Source organism: Pristiophorus japonicus, chromosome 12, assembly GCF_044704955.1.
Source record: "Pristiophorus japonicus isolate sPriJap1 chromosome 12, sPriJap1.hap1, whole genome shotgun sequence".
Taxonomy (NCBI): domain Eukaryota; kingdom Metazoa; phylum Chordata; class Chondrichthyes; family Pristiophoridae; genus Pristiophorus; species Pristiophorus japonicus.
The window spans coordinates 132,614,820-132,641,141 of NC_091988.1; the positions used below are offsets into that span (position 1 = coordinate 132,614,820).

Consider the following 26,322-nt stretch of genomic DNA (forward strand, 5'->3'; position numbering starts at 1 on the left):
GGATCGAGCAGTCGGCCACTACCGGGGCGATGATTAAAGGCAAGGTGACCGAGGCAAGTTTTAAAAAAAATAATTTACCTTTGTTGATGCCATTTTCTTTGTGACTTCTTGCCCGTGAGCGTGCGGGATCGCCGCGGGCTTGGTGGTCCAGGTAGATGATTTCTAAATTGTGATCAGGGAGGGAAGGGCCCTTTGAAGGCGGCAGCGCTGCATGGCCCAGTGTGCAGCATTGCTGAAGCCTCCAACCTGCTTGTGTCCTTTAGCGAGCCAAGAAGGAAATGGAGCACTGGATTTAGCGCTCTACTTCCTGCCTGGAGCACTAAAGCTGATTTTTTGAAAGCTGGCGCTAAGTTTCCAGGCTGTCAAAAGTTGACCCCCGTCCGGACGGAATTCCTCATCGGCGCCAAACCCCGGAACCTCCCTCGGGGGCCGGCGCCTCACAACTTGAGCCGCCTCGGGGAAATCCCCTCCGTGCCTTTCAGTTCCGCGCGGAGGGGTTTCCTGTACGGGCTGCTCCTGCACACTCTCAACTTTGCCATCCTCGCCGGCCATCCGGACACGCCATGGCGTACCATCCTGCCGTCCGGAGGAGGCGGGGGTCCCCGATGGAGGGCACTCTACGCAGGGGTCCTCCCACTATTCATCGGGGACTTGGCCTGGAGGGTGGTGCACGGAGCAGTGCCGTGCAACAAATTTTTAAGCCGGTTCACGGACTCCCAGGCCGCCTGCAATTTCTGCGGTCTGGAGGAGTCCGTGTTCCATGTTTTTATTGAGTGCACGAGGTTGCAGCCCCTGTTCCATTATTTGAAGGGGCTGCTCCTGAAATTCTGGCTGTACTTCAGTCCCACTCTCCTGATCTTTGGGCACCCTGTGCGGAGGGGAGCGGGTAGGTCCGAAGGCCTCCTCGTAGGACTGCTCCTGGGCACGGCCAAGGGTGCCATCAGCCGGTCCAGGCAGCGGGCGGTCGAGGGGGTCGTTCAACCTGACTGCCTGCCTCTCTTCCGCTCTTGCATCCGGTCCAGGGTGTCCTTGGAGATGGAGCACGCGGTGTCCACCGGTACGCTCGCGGCCTTCCGCGAGAGGTGGGCACCGGAGGGACTGGAGTGCATCATCACGCCCGGCAACCAAATTTTAATTTGATTTTACGTTTTAAAGTTTAATTTGTTTTAATTGCCGGTGCTTTTAGTGTCCCCCTTCCCTTTTATAGGGGGCACTGGGGAAAAATTGTGATTTTAGTGCCCAAAAAAAAACAAAAAGAAAAAAGAAAAACACAAAAAAAGGAAAAAAAAGGGCCTTGTAAATGTCTGGTGTGTCACCCAGGTAGGGTGGCATGGTTTAATGTCTTTTGTTTTTGCAGATAAACTCCAAAAAGAGTTTCAAAAGTTACCGCCCCAAACGAGGCAACAATGAATTTCAGCCCCATTGTTCCAAAATAGTTTTTACATTCCTAAATTAAGTCCCCAGTTTTAAAGTCAATCATTGTGCTGCAGATAAACAGCAAAATGTGACAGAAATAGGAGTTTTGGAATTATAGCAGATTTATTCCAGAGCCGAAATATACGTTTCCTCTAGAGAGCTGGGATGTAGTAATGGGAGTTGTGCCCCCATTATTCACGAGTTTCTCATTTCAGCCAATGATGGAAGTTGCCAACTACCAGGTACTACCCCAATGGGAGCGAGGGGTGTGGGGGGAAATGGAATGTTCCTTTGACTGCTTTCTCTCCCTTGCAGTTGATTTCATTGTAACATTGACAGGCGACTTGGGAGGATATTGAATGGCAGCCTTTATTTGCAAGGGGTGATGTGGGGAGAACAACAGGAAGGAGGGAGAAAAAAAATGCTTGAGTTGGTTTTTCCCACTGCCGCAAATACAAATGACCTACAGGTATGTTGACCTTATTCGTGGAGACAATTAAAGGGGAGCATTGCAGTAAGGTGTCAAAAATTCTGAGACATCAGCTCAAACCATTATCAGCCTGAGGCAAAGGGGCAGGTGACTAATACAAAAGAAAAATACTGCAGATGCTGTAATCTGGAATCAAACCCGAAAATGCTGGCAATCTCAGCGGGTCAGGTAGCATCTGTGGAGAGAAAGCAGAGTTAATGTTTCAGGTCGATTACCCTTCGTCAGAACTGGAGTGTGTTCGGAAAGAACAGATTTTTAACGAGCACAAAAGGAAAGGCCTGTGATGGGGTGGAAGACAGGAGAGATTAAAGAGACAAAAGGGATGATGGCCCAAATTGAAATGGTAATGCCAGGAGTTAGAAAATCATTAGTTAAGATACGGTGTGAATGGCGGGATAATGACCAGCTGCCATTAGAGACAAGGAGAAAAAAAGAAGAAAAAAGAAATGAGCTCTGGGAACGGGGGAAGGGGAAAGGGAGCCAAAGATTGGCAGCGGCTACGCTCTGAAATTGCTGAACTCTATGTTAAGTCCAGAAGGCTGTAAAGTGCCGAAACGAAAGATGAGGTGCTGTTCCTCGAGCTTGCATTGAGCTTTGTTGGAACATTGTAGGAGACCGAGGACGGAGAGGCCAGAGTGGGAATGGAGTGGAGAATTAAGGTGGCGGTGACTAAGGTGGTGTAAGCAAGAATGAAAGGAAGGGAAACCCCAGGTGCAGGCATGAGACTGTGGACAATTGATGAGCAGCATCTGACTCTCTGTTTGCTGTAGTGCAGGTGGTGCTGCAAGAGGTGGTTGGAAGGAGGTTGCCCTCTGCCACTTCACTGCACCATCCCCAACTTATCAGCGTAGCACCATGTCTTTAGGGAGTAGACTCAAGTTTCAGGCTCCATATGACTGTTAATCAGTATGTGCTGGCCCTATGCTTCATGGTAGTGCCAATGTCCTTGCAGCATGGCACAGTCATGCATCTGTCTCTCTGGTCCATCATCCTTGGCATCCTATTTGACCCCAAGCTGAGCTTTCGACCTCATATCCTCTCCATCACCTACTTCCACCTCGAATATCGACCGGCTCGCACCAAGTCCCGTTCACCCCTGTGCTCGTTGACCTTCGTTGGCTCACAGTCCAGCAACGCCTCGATTTTTAAATTCTCATCTTTGTGTTCAAACCCCTCCATGGCCTCGCCTCGACTCTCCTTACCCTCTGTATAACCTCCTCCAGCCCTACAACCCTCCCACAACTCTGCATTCCTCCAATTCTGGTCTTTTGCGCATCCCAGATTTCCTTCGCCTTCCGTTGGCGGTCGTGCCTTCAGCTGTCTTGGTCCCCAGCTCGTAAATTCCCTCCCTAAACCTCGCGGCATCTCTTTCCTCCTTTTATGATGCTCTTTAATACCTACCTGTTTTACAAATCTTTTGGTCACCTGTCCTATTATCTCCTTATGTGGCTCAGTTACAAATTTTGTCAGTTAATGCTCCTGTGAAGCTCCATGAGTTATTTTGCTGCGATAAAGGCGCTATATAAATGCAAGTTGCTGGTTTTTATTGCTTTTCACTGATCGGTTATTGCCAGGTAGGTATGCCAGGACTTGCAAGAATGTTTGAGCTCCCCAATCAGGCTACTATAATCATTTATCCTAGCAGCCGCCTTTGATATATGATCACTTACAGCATGACGCACTGGGAGTGCTGCTGAGAAAGAAAGCATCCAATACTATCTGGCATTTAGGAACACACGAATAGGAACATAGGAATATTAGGAACAGGACTAGGCCATTGTGTCCCTCTGGCCTGCTCCGTCATTCTTAGATCATGGTTGATCTGCACCTCCACTCCATTTTTCCACCTTTGCTTCATATCCTGTGATACCCTTACCTATCTATCTCAGGCTTACACTCCAATTGTCCCACAATCCACAGCCTTTTGGGGGAGTGAATTCCAAATTTCTACTAATCTTTGGGTGAAAAAGTGTTTCCTGATTATCCTAGGTATAATTTTTAAATTATGTTTCCCCGGTGTTGATTCTCCATCAGAGGAAATGGTTTACATATCTTGATGACCTATTGAATCATAGAATGAAATTGCACAGAAGGTGACCATTCAACCTATCGTGTTTGTGCTGGCTCTTTGAAAGCTATCCCATTAGTCCCACTCTCTTGCTCATTCCCCATAGCCATGCAAATTTTTCCCCTTCAATTATTTATCCAATTCCCTTTTGAAAGTTACTATTGAATCTGCTTCCACCACCCTTTCAGGCAGTGTATTCCAGATCGCAAAAACTTGCTTTGTTTAAAAAAAAATGTTCCTCATGTTGTGTCTGGTTCTTTTACCAATGACCTTAAATCTGTGCCCTCTGGCTAACAACCCTTCTGCCACTGAAAACAGTTTCTCCTTATTTACTCTATCAAAACCCTTTGTGATTTTGAACACCTCTATCAAATATCCCCTTAATCTTCTTTGCTCTAAGGAGAACAACCCCAATTTCTCTAGTCTCTCCATGTAACTGAAGTCTTTCATCCCTGGTACCATTCTAGTAAATCTCCTCTCTCAAGGCCTTGACATCCTTCTTAAAATGTGGTGCCCAGACTTGGACACAGTACACCAGCTGAGGCCTAATCAGTCTTTTGTAAGGTTTAGCATAACTTTCTTACTCTTTGCCTCTATTAATAAAGCCAAGGATCCCGTATGCATTTTTAACAGCCTTCTCAACTTGTCTGCCACCTTCAAAGACTTGTGTACATACACATCCAGGTCTCTCCCTTTCTGCATCCCTTTAAAATGAGACCATTCAGTTATATTGACGCTCCTCATTCTTCCTACCAAAATGAATCACTTTACACTTCTCTGCGTTAAATTTCATCTGCCATATGACTGCCCATTTCACCGATCTGTCGATGTCCTACAGGGATCTGTTACTTCTCACTGTTCACTATATTTCTCAGTTTTATGTCATCTGCAAACTTTGAAATTATGCTCTGTATACTCAAGTCTAGGCCATTAATATATATCAAAATATATTGGTTCTGCTGTCCAGCTTCCATTGAGAAGAGGTGCCTTTAGCTGCACTAATTAACTGCCAGAGCATGGTATTTTCACAGTCTGCAAATGTGGGTGTAGGTGTGCGTGGGCATAGAGCATCATTTTTTGCAGCCTAAGCTGGTTGGCAGCCCTTGAGGCACTCCTTTGCTTCCAAACACACCATGTAGGAGAAATCCAATTGGGGAAACCCATTGGTGCTAGTCATGGTGCTAAATACAGGTTACAAAAATAGTACATAACAATTGAGACAAAGATAGTACCGGAAGGGAAAAAAAATTACTAAAATAAATGTTGAGGAAATGGTTGAAATACTTTTACCTTAACGTTACTATATCCTTTCCACAGCCTCTGGTATATTGCTGCCTTCTCTGAACCCTGGATCCGTATTACCTAAATGTGATTAACATTGATGTTTATGTCCTGCATATCAAAATGACAGGACATGGTGTATATTCCCCCAAACTACTATTCAAATGAAGTGCCCATCATGATAAGCTGCTGCTGTGACAAGAAACCAAGTGAGTGGAGTTCCAACTGGTTCGGAGATCCACCCATTTTCCCCCTCAAAATTGGACGGACAGCCTCAGGAAAAAAAAGGGTTGAGCATTGGCGGCTGTGGGAAGCATTACAACTGAACCCGATCCTGTTTTCTTCCCAACATTTATATATACACTTTTCTAGCAAGGATCACTAAATAATCATCAGGAGCAGGGAAATTGCTAACTTTTTTCTTAGCCCAGAAGTACTGAGGTCAATTACAATGGCCCTATTTCAACAATGACAGCAATTTGCATTTATATAGTGCTTTTAAAGTAGAGAAATGTCCCATGGTGCTAATGGATGCTGAGCCAAAGAAGGAGATAGTAAGGGGTGACCAAATGCTTTGTCACAGAGGTGGGCTTTAAGAAGGGTCCTAAAGGAAGAGCTGGAAGTTGGAGATGTTTAAGGAGGGAATTTAGAATGTGGGGCCTAGGCACGGCCACCAATAATGGTGAGAAATGGGGGTGGGGGGGCATGCAGCTTGCAATTCGGGATGGGCATTAATTCCTGGCCATGCCAGTGACACCCACATCCCAGGAACGAATACAAATAAAAATCCTGGATGAGGGCTCCTGCAGCAAATGGGCTGAGACTGTGGCAGATGCAGGCAGTCTTTGGGTTGAAAAGGATGCTACTGTTGCCAACAAGCCTGGCTTTGCCTGAGATAGTGGCCAGCAAGAGGGAATGAAGTCTTTAGGGATGTGGCTTCAGTCTTCCCAAGGTTTAACTGGAAGAAATTGCAGCTCATCCAAGAACATCAGGCAATCAGTCTATTAGCCGGGAAGGTGGAGAGGCAATGATGGTTGTCGGCCATGTACAAGTGGAAGCTGACCCTATGTCTGCACACGATGTTGCCAAGGAGCAACATGTATTAAAGGAAGATGAATGCGCCAAGAACGAATGGCAGAAATTTCCTCCTTAAATATCGGGCAGACTGAAGTCATTGTCTTCGGTTCCCGCCACAAACTCCATTCCATTACCACCGATTCCATCCCTCTCCCAGGCAACTGTCTGAGGCTGACCATCTGTTCGTAACCTTGGTGTCATATTTCATAAGGGGCATAGTCTCAGTATAAAGGGTAGGCCATTTAAGATCAAGATGAGTAATTTCTTCACTCAGAGGGTTGTGAATCTTTGGAATTCTCTGACCCAGTGAATGCTGAGTCTCTGAATATATTCAAGGCTGAGATAGATAGATTTTTGGACTCTAAGGGAATCGAGGGATATAGAGATCGGGCGGGAAAGTGGAATTGAGGTTGATGATTAGCCATGATCTTACTGAATGTTGGAGCAGACTCGAGGGGCCGTATGGCCTACTCCTGCAACTATTTCTTATGTTCTTATGATCACAAGTTGAGCTTCCTACCTTGTATCTGCTCCATCACTAAGCCCGTCCATTTCCACCTCCATAACATTGGCCCTTGCCTCAACTTATCTGCTGCCGAAACCGTCATCTTTGCTGTTGTTACCTCTAGACTTGACTATTCTGACACATTCCTGGCTGGCCTCCCTAGTTCTACCCTGCATAAACTTAAGGTCATCCAAAACTCTGCCGCCTGTGTCCTAACTCACACCAAGTCCCGCTCACCCATCTCCGCTGTGCTTGCTGACCTACATTGGCTCCCAGTAAAGCAACGTCTCAGTTTTAAAATTCTCAAACTTGATTTCAAATCCTTCATGGCCTTGCCCCTCCCTATCTCTAATTTCCTCCAGCTCAATAATCCCGAGGTCTCTGTGCTCTGCCAATTTTGGCCTCTTGAACATCTGCGATTTTAATCGTTCCACCCTTCAGCTGCCTAGGTCCCAAGTTCTGGAATTCCCGCCATAAATCTCTTCACCTTTCTATCTCACTCTCCTCCTTTAAGACACTCCTTAAAACCTACCTCTTTGACCAATCTTTTGGCCATCAGCCCCAACATCTCCTTATAAGGCTTGATGTCAAATTTTGTTTTTGATAATGCTCCTGTGAAGCGCCTTGGGATGTTTCATTACATTAAAGACGCTATATAAATGCAAGTTGTTAGTGAATTCAGAAAAGAGATGCAAAGGAGAGCGGAGATGATAACTAAAGTTACTGAGGCTGAGGGGTCACACAGTGCACATGATATCTTGGGAAGATTTTAAAGGAGAAGGAAAAAGATCAGAATGGGGAAGAAGCTTGAAGAAGGAGAAGGTGCCAGAGGACTAGGGGAATAGACCAAGGTGTGTGTTGATGATGATATGCAGTTTTTGGCAGGGTGGGTGGTGGAAAGTGTAGCCAAGCAAGGAGCCTTTGGTAAAGGAACAAGGTGTATTTGGACTTCCAGAAGGCATTTGACAAGGTGACACATAAAAGGTTACTGCACAAGATAAAAGTTGGGGGTAATATACTAGCATGGATAGAGGATTGGCTAACTAACAGAGAACAGAGAGCCGGGATAACTGGTTCATTCTCTGGTTGGCAACAAGTGGGGTACCACAAGGATCAGTGCAGGGACCCCAACTATTTACAATCTATATTAACAACTTGGAAGAAGGGACTGAGTGTAACGTAACCAAGTTTGCTGACGTACAAAGATGGGAGGAAAAGCAATGTGTGAGGAGGACACAAAATCTGCAGAAGGACATAGACAGGCTAAGTGAGTGGGCAAAAACTTGGCAGATGGAGTATAATGTTGGAAAGTGCGAGGTCATGCACTTTGGCAGAAAAAAATCAAAGAGCAAGTTATTATTTAAATGGAGAAAGATTGCAAAGTGCTGCAGTTCAGCGGGGCCTGGGGGTACTTGTGCATGAAACACAAAAGGATAGTATGCAGGTACAGCAAGTGATCAGGCCATCTTGGTATCTTGGCCTTTATTGCAAAGGGGATGGAGTATAAAAGCAGGGAAGTCTTGCTACAGCTATATAAGGTATTGGTGAGACCACACCTGGAATACTGCGTGCGAAAGGACATACTTGCTTTGGAGGCAGTTCAGAGCAGGTTTACTGGGTTGATTTCGGGGATCAGGGGGTTGAGTTATGAGGAAAGGTTGAGTAGAATTCAGAATTAGAATTCAGAAGAATGAAAAGTGATCTTATCAAAACGTATAAGATTATGAGGGGGCTTGACAAGGTGGGTGTAGAGAGGATGTTTCCACTGATGGGGGAGACTAGAACTAGAGAGCATGATCTTAGAATAAGGGGCTGCCCATTTAAAACCGAGATGAGGAGAAATTTCTTCTGAGGGTTGTAAATCTGTGGAATTCGCTGCCTCGGAGAGCTGTGGAAGCTGGGACATTGAATAAATTTAAGACAGAAATAGACAGTTTCTTAAACGATAAGGGGTTACGGGGAGCTGGGGGGGGGGGGAAAGTTAGAGCTGAGTCCATGATCAGATCAGCCATGATCTTATTGAATGGCGGAGCAGGCCCGAGGGGCTGTATGGCCTACTCCTGTTCCTATTTCTTATGTTCTTATGTGTCCCCACCTGTGAGCCAAGTTTCAGTCAAAGCCAGAAAGTTAATACAATTATCCACAGCATAGCCATGGATGGCAAGAGCTTGTTCACAAATGAATGGGCATTCTGGAGAGAAATGTGGAGAGGGGCGATGATTGTTGATCTGCCGGCAGTGTCCAAGGGGGCAGTGGTTAGAGAAGTCAGCGGGATGGGAAGGAGGTTAATGGGATTTGCTGCCAGCTGCTGTGCTTCGGGGAGGGGAAAGATCAGCAAGTAAGGAGAATGGAGCAATTGTTGTTGCTGCTTGTAAGACCGCATAGAATTTGGTTAAACAGTAGAGGAATATGGAGCAGTGGGAGTGAAAGTCAAGGACTAACAGCAGTCAGGGAGCCAAGGAAGGGTGAAAGTTAAATCCAGGGCATCAGTGTGGAAGAGGGAGATGGTCTGAGGAATCATCGAGCCGCATGGAGTATACAAGATTGGGAGCCTTACACCTTGCACCCTCTGTTATTTTGAAGTCATGCAAAACTGCTGCCTAAATTGCACCGTCCTGTTCACCCATTGCTCCTGTGCTCGCTGATCAAAATTGGCTCCCGGTCTGCCAACACCTCAATTTTAAAATTCTCATCCTTGTTTTCAAATCCTTCCACAACCAGGCACCTCCCTATCTCTGTAACCTCCTCCAGCCCTACAACTCTCCAATACTGGCCTTTTGCGCATCCTGATATTTATCACTCGACCATTGGTGGCTGTGCCTTCAGCTATCTAGGCTATAATCTCTGGAAATTCCATCCTAAACCCCTCCATCTCTCTATCGCGCTCCTCCTTTAAAACCTACCTCTTTGGCCAAGTTTTTGGTCACCTGCTCTAATATCTCCTTACGTGGCTCGGTGTCAAATTTAGTTTGATAATGCTTCTGTGAAGCGCCTTGGGACATTTTACTACGTGAAATGTGCTATCTAAATGCAAGTTTTTATTTTTTAACATGTATCTGTTGTGCATCACAGCTAAAGATTGCAAGTCCAAAGGGCAAAATATCATGATTGTCTCAAATTATCACTTGCCTCAAATTATCACTTGCCTGTTAAATTAACAAATATCCAGTTGACAATGTGAACAAATCAAAAGTGGCAAAAAGTACTGTGTAATAAGCAGACAGCTGAGCAATGAAATCCCTCAGTTACGATTTACAAACTAGTAATCCCTCAAAGTTACTAGTAACAAACCAGTAAGTACCGTAAGACTGACAATCATTTTTTCACTGTCTTCAGATACCATTTCTCTTCTTCACTCACGTCAGTATGTGTCATATACAAAAAACTTGCACAGTTCTGGAAATCATTGGCAAACCTCCCCCATCAAATTAGGTATTTAATGTTAGAAATATCAGGAAGAAGTCTCCCCCAAATATTCCTAACCCTAACCCTGTCTCGGACCATGAGTGGGAAATTCCATCTGAGTCTTGAGTGGTGGTTTGGAGCATTTCTAGCTCCTTTGAACAGATTCTGTGTATGAGAATATCCATCTTGGGAATTGTAGTTTCTACCCTGCTCCTGTGGAACTACAAAAGCCAGAGTGATCATGACATCTCATCTCCCACCATAACCAGCTAGAAAAGGACCAGGAAGTTATAATGCCTGTTAATAATCTTTTCTTGTGTGCGCGATGTACAAGCAGTCCCTCGTGATGAGGATGACGCTCTTCACACCAAAAAAAGATGGGCTCACTGGTGTTACAATGAGTTACATCTTAAAGGGTGGAAGATGCCTGGGTGTGGATTTTTTAAACGTGTGGTGACCATTGCACACCAACCACCACACGGGCCTGACAGCGCTGGGTCTTGGTCCAGTGGCAAGGATTGACCAAGATGACTGGAGGCCAAGTTCTGTTGCGCCTCCCCTTGGCCCTGACTCCGCTGCTGTTAAATGCTGCGCCGCTCCTGAGCCACGACCCATCTGATGTCACATGCTGTGCCGCTCCTGGGTCACGACCCCACCGATATTAAATGCTGCACTGCCCCTTGCCGGGCTCGAATGCCGCCCCCCCCCCACCCCGCCGGGCTCAACCTCCGCACCTGCTGGGCCCAGATCTCAGCCCCCTGCTGGGCTTGAACGCTGCCCCTTTCTGGGCTTGACCCAAGCACCTGCTAGGCCCAGATCTCAGCCCCCCGCTGGGCTCCGACGCCACTCCAATGACGTCAGTCCAGTCGCCCTTCTAGAAGTGGTCGCACTCCTGGGTCAGCTCGCACCGCTCTATGCAGTGGCTGGCTCTCCTCATATCCCCGCCTGCCGATGCTGTTTTCTCACAGGTCGGCGGGGTGGGGGGGCGCTCTGGCTCTCTCACTTATATCTCCACCTACCGATGCTGTTTTCTCACAGGTAGGGGAGGGCGTATTCCATAGGTACCCTAACAGTAGCTACACTGTTGGACGAAGTATAAGTAGCGTGATGTGTCATTGGATTTATAGCTTTTATGCTTCTCTTATGGAACTGTATTATCTGTGACAAGCAGGCAGAACATTTACAGAACAAATCAGCGGCATAACTAAAACTGCCTTTTTCCACCTCCGAAACATAGCCCGCCTCCGCCCCTGTCTCAGCTCTTCTGCTTCTGAAACCCTCATTCATGCCTCTGTTACCTCTAGTCTTGACTACTCCAACTCACTCCTGGTTGGCCTCTCACATTCTACAATAAGTAAACTTGAGGTTATCCAAAACTCAGCAGCCAGTGTCCTAACTCACACCAAGTCCCGCTCACCCATCACCCATGTGTTTTCTGACCTACATTGGCTCCTGGTTAAACAATGCCTCGATTTCAAAATTCTCATCCTTGTTTACAAATCACTCCATGGCCTTGTCCCTTCCTATCTCTCTAATCTTTTTCAGCCTCACAATCCCACAAGATGTCTACGCTCTTGAACATCCCTCATTATAACTGCTCAACCATAGGTAGCCATGCATTTGTGGCTGTTTGGGCATTAAGCTCTGGAACTCCTTCCCTAAACCTCTCCGCCTCTCTTTCTGTCTTTCCTCCTTTAAGATGCTCCTTAAAACCTACCTCTTTAAGCAAGTTTTTGGCCATCTGCCTTCATTTCTTCTTTTGTGGCTGTGTCAAATTTATCTGTTTTGTCTTGTTACACTGCTGTGAAGCTCTTTGGGACGTTTTACTATGTTAAAGGCGCTATATAAATAATAATTATTAATAAATAGCATGAGGTGCGAGTGACAGTAAGAACATCAAAAATAGATTTTATTTTTTGTTTCATACAGTTTAAGCCATTACTTTAAAAAAAAATGAGCAGCGGGTGTTGCTTTAAGATGAGTTATTTTTCTATCATTGAGGGAGATCAATGTTTGAATTTGGGCTATATGGGACTGTTTGAGATACTGGAGTCGGTTGGTCGGTCGCAAATCGGCACTGTTCAGGTGCTGGCCAACAGTGGGAAGAGCCTCCCTGGACAGTGCACACCACCAGCAACCTCTGGGGAAATAAGAGGAGGAAAAACATTTTTAGTCATAATAATTGAGGAAAAAAGAGGAAGTTTTTGGGATGGAGGAATAATTAAATGAGATGCATCTCAAGCTAATAATGCAAGTGAGTTAGAACAGAAAAATATTTTATCATATAACTAACTGGGAATATGTAGTTTTGGAGACAGAAGGACAAAATAACTTGCATCATAAGCAAAGTAATGGGTAAATGGTACTTGTATCTGAGGCCTGTATCTTTCAGTATCAGCAATGTAAGTAGTATGTTTATCTTGTATATTGCCTCAGTAAATTTGCTGTATTATAGCGTTGACGAACCGCTGCCAAGGTTCGAGTGCAGCGAAGTATGATGCGTCAAAAAACGCAATTTAGGTGTGATCTACTAGCAGAGATACAAGGGTGGATTTTTCTTTCCCCTGGGGCAGGAATAGGAAGAAGGGATGAGACCTGTTGTGTCAGGTCTCGGCATCCATTGTGATGACCCCCATTGTGATGCCCAAGATTTTCTTGGGCTTCCCCATGACTCAAAATTTGTATTTTAATGATGTGATTGAGGTTGTTCTAGCTCCACCCCTTATTTTGAGAACGATTGTTGGGTACCCTGGCAGACGGGCACCTGAGGAATCCGTGTAATAACATGACATTTGACCCTCCGGATTGGATTGTCTGTGAGGCCTGAAGGTAGGCCAAAGAGGAGGCAGATAGATCGGTAAATGTAATTGTCATTCCCTACCCCCTCCCTCCAAGGCAATCTAAATTGCTTAAAGTTTTCTGGTTGCTGCTTTCAGTGACTTAGAGCATGGCTGCAGACCTGTAGGTGTGCTCCTATTTCCTCCCCAACTGTGTCACAAGAATGCCGATCATAATATTGCTTTCAAGATGATTTAATAAAACATCTCACAAATTTCTGATCTTACTAACTTGTAACAGAGTTGAACTTTCCAAAATAAAGTTGCTAATTGGTGTGTTATTGGATTCCTTTGTTCAACCTATTTCTATTTTGACCAAATGAGCCTGCCTTTAGGCCCCGATATTTAAATTCAGAATGGATGACATACTGATGGATACTCATTTTAGTTTTACATTGTGACCAGTCTGCAACTCTATCCCCCACTAGGATGGCCTGAGGGTTCTCTTCTTCTTCCATGAGTGGAGACCCAACCATTCCCCATCCATCACCACCCTCCTCTGCCTGGCTGAACTTGTTCTTACGTTGAACAACAACTTATTTGACTCGACTCACTTCCTGTAAATAAAAGGTGTCGCTATTGGAACCCATGTGGATCCTGGCTATGCCTGCCTTTTTGTGTCCGACTCAGGTCCCCTCCCTCACCTTTTTTTCTGGTACATTGATGACTGTATCGGTGCTGTTTCCTGCTCTCGCCCTGAACTGGAAAATGTAATTCACTTTGCTTCCAATTTCCACCCTTCCCTCACCTTCACATCGTCCATCTCCAACTTTTCCCTTCCCTTCCTCGATTTCTCTATCTCCAGCAAATCGACCCAACATCCACAACAAGCCCACTGACTCTCTCAGCTACCTTGACTACACTTCCCCCTCACCCCACTTCCTGTAGAGACTTTATTCCATTCTCGCAGTTTCTCCGTCTCTGTTCTGATGATGGCACCTTCCATACTAGTCCTTCCAATATGTCTTCCTTTTTCCTCAACCGAGGATTCCCCTCTACTGTGATTGATGGGGCCATCGACCATGTTTGCTCCATTTCCCACACTTCTGCTCTCACTCCTTCCCCTCTCTCCCAGAACCACGATAAGGTTCCCCTACTCCTCACCTTTCACCCCACCAGTCTTCACATTCAATGGCTCATCCTCAGCCATTTCCGCCACGTCCAGTGTGATCCCACCACCAAACACATCTTTCTTTCCCGTCCCCTTTCAACATTGGGAAGGGACCGTTCCCTCCGCAACACCCTGGTCCTCTCTTCAATCACCCCCTTCCTTTCCCACGGCACCTTCCCATGCAAACGCAGGAGATGCACACCTGCTCTTTTACTTCCCATCGTCCAGGGCTCCAAACACTCCTTCCAGGTGAAACAGCGATTTACTTGTACTTCTTGCAATTTAATAAACTGTATTCGCTGCTCAAGATGTGGTGGTCTCTATAAACGCAGATTGTGTGACTGCTTTGCAGAACACCTCCATTCAGTCCGCAAGCGTGACCCCGAACTTCCGGTTGCATGTCACTTTAATTCGCCACTTCACTCCCACTCTGACCTCTGTCCTTGGCCTCTTGCACTGTTCCAATGAAGCTCAACGTAAACTTGAGGAATGGCACCTCATCTTTCGATTAGGCACTTTACAGCCTTCTGGACTCAACATTGAATTCAACAATTTAAGATCATAACCTCTGCCCCCATTTTTTCCAGGCAGCAGCTATTGTTAATCCTGCTATTTCCATTTACACCTCTTCTAGACCCATCTTTTGATTTTTTATTTCTCCTATTACCATCTCCTTTTTGTTTTGTACAATCATTCCATTTGTAATTTAATCTCTCCTGCCTTCCACCCTATCGCAGGCCTTCCCTTTTGTTCATTCCTCCCCTTTCACTGCCTCTGCACTTGCTTAAAACCTGTTACATCTCTAACTTTTTCTAATTCTGATGAAAGGTCATCGACCTGAAAATGTTATCTGTTTCTCTCTCTCCACAGATGCTGCCTGACCTGAGTATTTCCAACTTTTTCTGTTTTTATTTCAGATTTCCAGGATTTTGCATTTGTCCTTGATAATGATCCTCTGGTACTTTAAAGAAATCTGTCTTAAATTACATTATGACTTATTTTTTAAAAAGCAGATAAATAAATATCTGGTTAGGAATGAGGTGTTGGTTGTATCCATAAATATAAATCATCAAATACTTTGTAGAATAATGTGGCTCCTGTCCTGAGGATAGCACGGATATTTTATCTGTAGAATGGATCTGGTCCCATAATGTAGATTATAATCAATTAAAATCTTGGAATTTTTCTCTCCCTTACCTTTTGGCAGGGTCATAAAAGTTTCACAAGAATTTGATCTTCAATGTTGTACGTATGGTTAGTATCTTCGATCAGGACATCAAATAAATTGGGCAAAGTCCAATTTATATATGGTCAATGGGGGGAATGAGCTCGATGAGGGGAATGGCCTTTTATGTAATGTTTTCTTATATTTTAAGTTAATACATTGCAGAGGATTAGATTAGAATACATTTTTGCTTTCCTCTCTTTGTAATCAATAATATTCTTTCCAATGATGCACAAGAGGACTCTGTACCGAGATATGCTCATTTGTGTTGGTAACTGGACACTTGAACACTAAGTAAACAACTGACTTGAAAGCTTAGTTTGTTATATAAGTTAAAATACAATTCAGTCATTGATTTTAGTGGTTCAGTTACCTCTCACATAGTGAAATAAATGTTAAGATCTATATAAAATAACTGCACAATAGTAATGATTCACACTGCTATACCATGAGGTTTATGAGTTGTCCAAGGTGAGTATCTGCTGCTAGGTGTTGAAAGCTGACTGATGCTGTTAAATGTAGGCTACACAAGTTGCAACTTTGATATGACAGCATGGATAGAGCCACTGGAGAAAGTGCAAAAACAGACAGAGAAGGATGATACCAGAACGAAGAGGAACTTAGTCAACTATCAGGAAAGACTGAACAAGTTGGGACTCTTTTCTCTTGAAAAGAGACTGGGAGGTGACCTGATAGAGGTCTTTTGAAAATTATGAGGCAGTTTGATCGGGTCGAAGTAGAATAGATTTTTCCGCTTGTGGGGAGACAAAAACTAGGGCCATAATTATCAGATAGTCACTCATAAATCAAGTAAGGAATTCAGGAGAATCTTCTTTACCCAGAGAGTGATGAGAATGTGGAACTTGCTACAATATGGAGTGGTTGAGACAATTAGCATAGATGCATTTAAGGGGAAGCTATCTAAGTACAGGGGGAAAATAATAGAAGGTTATGCTGATAGTGAGATTAAGTGAGTTGAGAGGAGGCTTGCGTGAAGTATAAACCTGTTCCTGTGTTGTAAAATTATTTGTAATCTGAAACTATACTGAATTCTAATTTGCATCATTATAAATATCTTGTATGTCTTTATTAATTGCACCCATTGCACCTGCTGAGATCTTTTTTTTTTAATCCCCAAATATAGGATGTATTCCATTTATGTAAAATGCCTATCAGATAATAATATGTCTGCAGTTCCAAAAGATGAAACGAAGCAAAAGATTCTCAATTAATATTAATGGATTTGACTTTAAAGTAAGGTTGAAATGTTGTGTTTTTTTCACCTTTTTTGTACAGTAGCCTTATTGGTATTTGACAGCTGATTGACATGTCAAAATCAATTAAATAAAAACAAAAAACTCTTGACTAGATGCCAGCCCACATTTCAATGCAACCTGCAGTAATTCAGTCTGACATACGAGGGTATGTGGGGTACTAGGGCGCTCGGGAAATTTCCCTAATTCCCAATAGCTAGTCCGCCTCTGGCCCCACACGGAAATGTGTGAAAATTACGCAGTTGACCGAAAATGAATTTTTCCAACATTTTGAACTACTTTTTAGTTGTGTTGTATACTAACTATCTTTAATTGACTTTCCAAAAAGGATTCAGTTGATCATAACATTGCTTTCAATATGATTTAATAAAAATCTCTGGTCTTACTAACTTACATTAGAGCCAAACTTTCCAAAAAGAAAGTAGATATTGTTATCTGTGATTGGTGCTGGAAGCCCCTTAGACTGTTATGGAGAATTGTTGGATAGTTCTTAGTAAAGTGCAAATGCGGGAAACAACTTATCTAATCAAACCACTTTGGTTGGAATGATATTACTTTGTACTTTAGTAGAAAGCATTTCTGTTACAGTACAGCTGTATTTAAATCTGTTTATTACTATTATGAATATCTTGCCTGAAAGTTCATAATCTAAGCAGGATTCCTTGACTAAAGCAATTTTTGATGTGCATTCTATTTCAAATAAATGTTGCCTTCATTTTTGTATTGAAGATAAATAATTATCCAGTGTGACTTTGAGTGAGGTCAGTCTTTGCTACCCTAGTTCCACCATTGCACTTTGTCACAGAGTCCAACATTGATGTTGGGAGATTGATTTTTCTTTTAGCTTATGTTACTTTAAAATGTACAGTCAGTGTGTCATTTTTTAAAATTTGTTCCTGAGACGTGGGCGATGCTGGCAAGGCCAGCATTTATTGCCCATCCCTAACTGCCCTTGAGAAGCTGGTGGTGAGCCGCCTTATTGAACCGCTGCAGTGAAGATACTCCCACAGTGCCATTGGGGAGGGAGTTCCAGGATTTTGACCCAGCGACGATGAAGGAACAGCGATACATTTCCAAGTCAGGATGCTGTGTGACTTGGGGGGGAACTTGCAGGTGATGGTGTTCCCATGTGCCCGCTGCCCTTGTCCTTCTAGTTGGTAGAGGCTGCGGGTTTGGGAGGTGCTGCAGTGTATATAATATAACTATTATATACACATTTCAGGACATTGTTGATATGCATTATATATGGCAGTTTGACATGTTATATATTTGAAGCAAGGTGTTTTGATAGCCTTGAGATTTGTAAATACTGCTGCAGATTGACTAATATTGAGTCCAAAAACACTTTTGAGAAGAAATATGACCAGCTTTCTCAAAATAGAGTATTGAGGAGGAGGAGGAGGAGGAGGAGGAGAAAGGTAGAGGGGGGGGTGGGAGGAAAGGGGAGGGGGGAGGAGGAGGAGGGGGAGGGGGGGGGGAGGGGGGGAAGGTGGGAGGGAAAGTGGGGGAGGGGAAGGTGGGAGGGAAAGTGGGGGAGGGGAAGGGGGGAGGGAAAGTGGGGGAGGGGAAGGGGGGAGGGAAAGTGGGGGAGGGGAGGGGGGAGGAAAGTGGAGTGGGAGGGGGGAGGAAAGTGGAGTGGGAGGGGGGAGGAAAGTGGAGTGGGAGGGGGGAGGAAAGTGGAGTGGGAGGGGGGAGGAAAGTGGAGTGGGAGGGGGGAGGAAAGTGGAGTGGGAGGGGGGAGTGGGAGCTAGGAGAGGGGTTAGGAGAGAGGGAGGGGTGGTGAGGGAGTGAGTGGGTGAGGGGAAGGGGGTGGAGGTGGGGAGGAGAGGAAGAGGAGGAGTTGCTTTGTGTGCTAATTGCCAAAAGATAGTGTCAGCTATTGCAGGGAACACAGTTCAAAGATGAGTATATGACATTAATAATGTCAACAAGTTAGCAAATACCGAAAAATATAGAATAGTGGGAAACTGTTTACACGTATGCTTGGTCTTGTGCAGTACCGTTGCAAACTTAAGTTTGGAAATCTGAGTTATAAAGAGAATCCCTTGACTAGAAATAAGAAATTATTTTTCCGTGAAATGCAAATTGCAGAGAAAGTACCCAAAATTTATAACGTTACCCTGAAACAAAAAATGGTTTATTCAGTGTTTTGATTTTCCCATAGTGTTTATATTCCCTGCGCTGCTGCCTTGGTCTGAATATTTAAAGAGGGCGCCTTGGCTTGCAGTGCAGTGACGCTATATTATCATGTGAGAGTGGAGGTACCCATGGTACAGCTTGCTGTTTGCCCCACCCGTTTCAGTGTGTGTCTCTCTGCCTCTCTACATATCCAGCAGCAGGGAGGGCTGCTCGGTGTAAAAACATATCTATTATATACAGAAATATTCAACAGTAACAGCAAAAAAGATTTGCACACCTGGGGACAAGGAGAGGATATCCAGAAGACTTGGGCTGGTGTTTACCACAAACCAGGCTTACAGCAAAGGGGGAGGATTTACACCCGAGAAAGAGCACATTCAGCCGGGGAGGAAAAACGAGAGAGCGAGAGAGAAAACCACCGGTGGGAAATAAAAGCAGGAGCTTGATACACAGGGAAAGTAAAACTGAGAGGAAACCCAGTTTACCCTGGGGGAGAAACAGATCGTATCCCGTGGGGAGGGAAAGAAGAAAAAAAAAACCCTAATCCACCCGGGGCAGGAAAAGAGCGAGAAATCGAGCAAGAGGACATTTACACCGTGGCAGAGAGAGAGAGGACATCAGCTGGAGGAACAGGGAGTGAGGAATTACACAGCGAAAAGAGGGGGAAAAGACTAAAGCCGCCGCCTTCCTACCTCCATTTGTACACTTCGCAATATTGTTTCTCCTTTTAAGTTCCTGGGAGAAGGAGGGAAGGGGACGGCAAGAAGGATCCCGAAAGTATATTTTATATTTAAAGGTTCTGTTAAAGGGCCAGCGGAGCAGCAGCGAGAGAGACACAGAGAAGGGAGAACGCCCTGCCCGAGGAGGAACAGCGACCGGGCCCTGATCGATGCCCACCTCCCATTGATTAGAGTAAAACCCCCATCCCCCCCATCCTGACCCCAGGGCCCCCTCTCTCACCGCCCGGGATCCCCCACGCACACACCCGTCTCACAGCGGCCGACGGACAGCTCGCCAGCGGCAACTGTTTCTCTTGAGGCGCGCGGGGGGTCCGGGGCCTTCTGGTTTTCTGGATTTCGGGCACCAAACCTGAGGGAGGGAGGACGGAATTAATTAATTTCTATATTTAATTTGTAGTTGGGGGTTTTTCACCTCTTTCCCCCCTCTCCATCTTATTCGGGGCGGTAAAGGAGTGGGGGGGGGGGGGGGGTTGGAGCTCGGCGGGTAGACGAGGTTTTTGGGGCCTGGCGCTCGCTGCGGCCGTGTGTGTGTGTCGGCGGCGAAAGGGCTTTGGGGGGCCCGGAGGTCGCTGCGTCCCGCGTCCCGGGGTTTGTAGGGCCCCCCCCCCCTCCCCTCTCTCGCTGCTCCCTTTCCCCCACCCGCGTCTTCGGAGGCCCCTGGGGGGCGCGGTCAAAAGGCGCTTTTTTTGTGGGGGTCGGGGCCTGGCGGTACAGGGGGGCTGTGGGGAGGGAGCGGAGGCGGGGAGGCCCGGCGCTCGCCTTGCCTTGCCTTAGAGTGTTGCCTCGGCGCTGAAGGCAACACGCAGCGAGGAGGAGGAGGAGGAGGGGGGCCCGCCGGCGGTGGTTGCTGCTGGCCGCTCATCACCACCACCACCGCCGCCATCTCTCGGATGACCATGGGGTGCTTGGGGAACAGCAAGACCGAGGATCAGAGGAACGAGGAGAAGGCGCAGCGCGAAGCCAACAAGAAAATCGAGAAGCAGCTGCAGAAGGACAAGCAGATCTACCGGGCCACGCACCGACTGCTGCTGCTGGGTATGTGGGTGGGTGGGTGAGAGGGGAACCTGGTAAACCCCAGTCCCTCCCCGGGGGGGAACCTGGTAAACCCCACTCCCTCCCCGGGGGGCACAGTGACCCGCTACAGAAACATCTAGAAGACGCAGCCCTCGCCAGGCCGTTGTGGAGTGGTGCTGGGGAAATGGCTTCTGAGGGGAGGGGAAAGGGTCTGATGTGAGTGTGCTCATTTTAGTATAAATCTATTCCCCCCCCCCCCCCCCTCGTTCTTTTCATAATAAAAATGAATCTTTAATTCAACATTTTACTTAAACATTTGTGAAGGTGGGAATGTTTTTTTTCCCCAATGGCTTCACTGGAAGGCCTTGGTGTATATATAAAAAAAATAACACAACATGGAGGCTTGCTGCTGTCGTCGTTCAAAGGATACTTTTTTGCTATTGCTCTGTGCAGCCTTTCAAATTCTGGGTATTTCTTTCCTCAAACAGTACATTAATTTGTTGCGTTGTTTTTAAGATGTGTGTGTTCTTTTTGGGGAGTTGAGGGGAAAGGCCTGGTATTAACAGGAGAAACATGGAGGCCGGTTTCTGCTGCAAATGGATTAAAACATTTTTTTAAACATAAAATGGGTCGAAGTATTCAACAGAGAATAAATGTATATTTTTAGTTGTTCAGGGGAGGCTGCAATCGTCCGGAAATGTTAGGCTTGTTGAGGCGGTTTATATATTTTTGAAGCCTTGTGTGTTTTTAAAATTGTATTTAAAATGGGGTAAACCGAAGGAGGCGATTCCTGATTTTATTAACAGGTACGCAAATGATCGAGGTTGATGGAGCTGTGAAGGAACTCAGACAGGCCCTTGTATTTAGAAGCTAATTTTATATTTAAAAGAAACACCGAGAAATGGGACGAATTGATTATAATGTGTTGGAAGGGAGACTTTCGAAAATATGAAGACAAATAACACAGGGACATTGCACTACGGGTTTAAGCACGGGAAATATTGTGTTTCGAGTTAAGATTTTTTTTCTCATTGCATTTCTTTATTGCAGGAGCTGGTGAATCCGGTAAAAGCACTATCGTCAAGCAGATGAAAATTTTACACGTCAATGGATTTCATGCCGAGTAAGTGGCTATATTTTTAAGGTTTCCTGTGAAGCCAGCGCAGTTTCCTTATTTCGCATCGGCGTTGCTGAGCTGGGGTTGCCTTTATTGTGTATTTCTATTCGTTTTTTTCTGTTAGTTCTGGTTTCTCTCATGTTGCAGTCCTCCTCCCTCCACGGCCCCCTTTTTCTACAACATGGCTGCCAGTAAAACAACTGTTTCTAAATGTATTTATTTTTTGATATCTAATTATGCTATATTTGCACCCATCTTTTCTTGTTAACTATGATGTATCTATTCTGTTTTTAAGCTTACCTGCTGGAGCCCTTCTGCTTTATGAAATAGCACCTAAATGACAGTTTAAGCTTATTTCTAAAAGTTGGCTTTGGAAGTATGTAGTCTGCACAAAATGATCTCCCCAATTAGAGGCTTACAGTTGATTGCAATGTGATGGCAATGTGTGTTTTTGTATGTGTGCATTATAGTATATATGTGTGTTTGCTTGTATAATATATATACACATCTCAGCAAGAGCTACAGCCACAGAAGAAAGTGTTTGCTTGCTATAATTGCTGCATTCAAAATAGAAAGCTTGGGGGATACAATAGTTCTGGCTCCTGCAAAAACCTGGGTGGATCACAGGTAGAAATCCAATATCTTTGGAAAAAGCCCTTGTTTCCTTCCCACTTTCCAAAACTGTTCCTGTAGGAGACGATGGAATTGTAGAGACAGAAATGGGCATGTCCTGTAGGAGTTGCGTGAGAATTTGATGGCTTACTCTAATTTTGCTTGACTACAACTTATGAATTTGCCACTGCTACATTGAATCAGATCTGTTCAGCATACTGAGAATCATCATAGTTTTATTTGTTATTATTTTTATGTACAATATGCCAATTTTGATGATTCTTACTTTTAATAGAAACTGGACCAATGTCAAAGTCCGGTTGTATTTTGTTTTTTTTACTGGTCCTGGATCAGCACCTTGAGTGAGAAACCTTTGAAGCCCTGGGCCTTCTCTTACAAAAAGCAACAGTAAATTCTTCTGCAAAAACAAGTAGGTTAAACAGTGAGAAATGTACTCTCAACTGAAACTTACTTGTGGTGTTGCCTTTTATAACTGCATTTACAGTGCAGCTATTGTCTCCAGAAGCTGCGATGTTGGTTCCAGCAGATCGTACCCTTCTTGCGTTGTCTGGCTAGATCTCGAGTCTTCTGCAAGGAGAGAGCTAAGTGCTCATGTGACTACCCTTATGCACAATTCTCTTTTCCCAGCAGTTTAATTTAAAATATTTAGAGTGCAAACCCCCATGGGCACTTAATTAAACTCAGTTTGACACCACACTGGGGTTACACTTCACACAGTGTCAAACTAGTGGTTGAGACTACCCTCTCCTTACTGTGAAGTAACGTGAGGCCCACGACTCTAGATTTATACTACAGCTTTAGTGTAGATGTGAAGTGTAAACTCTTCGAGTTTTACTATAGATTAATGGCTTTTAAGAAATTGATTGATAGTGATTTTTTTTTAATCCTTGTGGATTAAAAACATTTTTTATTACTACAAGCTTATTATAAATGGCTAAAGCCTTTTAAGAACCAATTGTAACTACTGTAGTTTTGAGTATTTTTAAAAGAATAATAATTCAACATTTCTCTTTAGTGAGAAAAAACGGAAAATTCAAGATATTAAAAATAATATTAAAGAAGCTATAGAGGTAAGCCCTTCTCACCTCCTTACCTAGCTTGCTTATGCATGTTTTACGATTAGACAACAGTATTATAGTTTAATATTTTGAGCAAAATAAATGTTGATATAAGATGTCATTGTTAAAATATTTTATTTTCCTTAATTTAGATAATCAAAGTATACTGATGTGAAAAAAATCAAATTCAACTGTTAGTATTAAAATACTATTCTAGTTGTTTGTGATTTTTGAAGTCCGAGTCATTAAATGCAATGTACAACTGCACTGGAGTATATAAAGCCCACAATGATGTAATATTTTCCACTATTGCAACTGATCAAAGAAGAATTGGTTTGTGTGACTAACATTCTGTCCCCTCTACTTCTGTCAGTAATAACTATTGAAGCATGCTCACTTGTTAAGAGATGAATATTCGATGGTCGTGCAAGACGTCCCCGAATTTTGCGACTCTTACATCAGTCACATTGTGGTTACTGCCAATACCTCTGAAATTAGTATTGTGTTCTGTTTTACTATCTTCAAAACTTGATTTATAGATCCTCCTCTGATAACTAACTCAATATGTTCATTATTATTGTGGAACAGAGCCACATAGATCAGGCATGTCCCCGGTTTTATCTCTAGTGTATGCTAAGTCAGCTAATGTCAACCTAAGTTGGCAGAAGGTAGTATGACAGTTGGCCTCCGTGCCCCTGAGTTAGGGAATGGGAAAAATTAATCCAGTTTGCTGCTCTTGATCGCTATCCAATGACCTACTTTGGAAAATGTGAACGTGACGCTGTTGGGATGAGACCGAATCAGCCTTGGCTATTATGACTCCCATTGTTGAATAGCCAGCTGACTGTGCCTAGGCTCACAAGAACAACTCCCACTTTGGCAAGGGACCAGCAGGTGGCTGGTGCCAATGGAACTGTACACCTGGAAGTGTCATTTTCATCAGGAGGGAATAAAGTACGATTGTGGCAGGGTGGGCCAGTCACAATGGTAGTTAGTGTGCCCGAGACCTGAACATGGTGAATTTGAGCCCCAGCTTTGTACATTCCAGCTTTTTGTAAACCCGTGTTCAAATTGTGCTGCCCCTCAGCTATCTACTGAAGTGAAGCGATGAGATGAGGAGAATTACATTGAGCAGCAGTTTTCCAAAATTGGAGGGAAAGAAGCCCTGTGTCATTCTTGAATACTTCTTAACAACAGTATCAGGAGTAGCATTGATAAGGCTTGAGAGCATGCTAGGATGTGATGTCTAATGGGAAACTTAGAATGCTGGTGGTGGTGGGTGATGAAGAAGGAGACGAGAATATAAATGCTTGACCAGAATTATTCTTTTTGTTGTAGACGATAGTGACTGCAATGAATACATTGGTACCACCAGTTCCATTAGCCAATCCCGAGAACCAGTTTCGATTGGATTACATTCTAAACTTAGCAAATCAGAAAAACTTTGAATTTACACAGGTAAGTGGCTCATCAAGCCCTCCAGGAAAAGGGCACAAACATGTGAAAAGCAGATTGTGTTATATTTCAACTGAACTGCAGTGAGTCTTCTGAATTTTAGGACTTTGGTAAAGTAGCAGTGAATGTTGTTTTGCTTTTCTGGACTGAGAGCTTGGTTTGGGTGTGGTGCACCCCATACCACCCTGACCGTGCTCTACACATGCTGAAATGAATGAGGGAACAAAGCATAATTGTAAAAACAAACTGGAGCATGGTTTCATGCTAAATGTAAAATTCTTGGCCCCAAGTTTCCACATGATTTGCTCCTGATTTTTATGAGCAACTGGTGGAGAACGGAGTATCTTAGAAATCGGAATTCTCCACATTTAAGTTTTCTGCAGTTCTAGTCAGGTAGAACAGTTTCACTTTTGAACAGAATTTTTTTTTTCAAAAGGGGGCGTGTCCGGCCACTGACACCTGATTTGAAAGTTTCCACAGTGAAAACGTACTCCAAACTAACTTAGAATGGAGCAAGTGAAGACTTTTGTAGGCTTGAAAAAACCTTGTCTACACATTAAAAAATCAGACGCAGGTTACAAATTAGGCGTTGGGAACGAGATGGGGGGGGAGGGGGGGAAGGGAAGTCATTAAATTCTACAATAAATCCTTAGTTATACTTATGCAAATATTATACAAATAAATCCAACCTGAATAAAAATTTATAAGCAAAGAAAAGATTAAATAAACCATGTTCCTACCTGTGTGAAAGTGCTTCAGGCAGGCCTTTCGGGCAGCGGTTTGCCGTCGGGACCGACCGATGGCAGGAGGAGGGAGGGAGAAAGCTGCAAGAAGCCTCAGTACTTGAGGCAACCATTTGCTGTCGGGCCCGACGGACGGCAGGGGGAGAAAGCTGCAAGAAGCCTCAGTGCTGATCATGGAAGGGCAATGTGGTTTTATTAAAAAATGTTAAAAATTGAACAGCTACAAAGAATTTGAATAGTCTCAAACAAGTGCATATGTCCCGTTTATCACAGTCTATCTTTAATTACAGAATGCACTCCCTCACCCTCACACACAGAAATATCAAGAAAATTAAAATGCAAGCCTTTGCAAGGGTTCAATAAACAAATTTTTACTTTTTCTGCAGCACTTTTTAAAATGGCCGAGTGCCAATGTTTATTTCAGACTGCGCGAACGCTCCAACGCGCACGCGCAGGGTTGCCGGCACGAAAAAAACTCATTTAAATTGTACCCGCCCCCTCCTACTTACAAAATCGGCGCGAGTGGTAGGCTCCGCCCCCTGTGCGCTGCGCCAAGCAGACATCGAGTTGCAAAGCGCTCGAGAATAGCGCGTTTTGTTTTCGGCGCGAAAAACGGGCGCCCAGCTCGGAGGGGCGCCTGTTTTGCCGCGTGTGGAAACTTGGGGCTCTTATTTCTGATTAATGGTGCTGATGGTGAAATAGTGGGTAGGTGAGTGGTTTTAATTAATTTTCTT

General features: G+C 44.5%; 1 protein-coding gene across 3 annotated transcripts in view; it reads left to right on the forward strand.

Moving 5' to 3' along the window:
* The window catches only part of gnas (GNAS complex locus), a 345,630-nt gene that overhangs the window by 86,008 nt on the left and 233,300 nt on the right, over positions 1–26,322 (forward strand). Inside the window, exons 1-4 of one of the 3 annotated variants that reach the window (XM_070895941.1) lie at positions 20,312–20,603; positions 21,633–21,705; positions 23,348–23,402; positions 24,729–24,848. In XM_070895941.1, the coding sequence (XP_070752042.1) occupies positions 20,459–20,603; positions 21,633–21,705; positions 23,348–23,402; positions 24,729–24,848 (393 nt within the window). In that variant the 5' untranslated portion in view covers positions 20,312–20,458. Of the gene's footprint in view, positions 1–20,311; positions 20,604–20,647; positions 20,799–21,632; positions 21,706–23,347; positions 23,403–24,728; positions 24,849–26,322 lie in introns of those variants that run through there. The other 2 variants (XM_070895942.1, XM_070895940.1) reach the window with 2 other exon arrangements.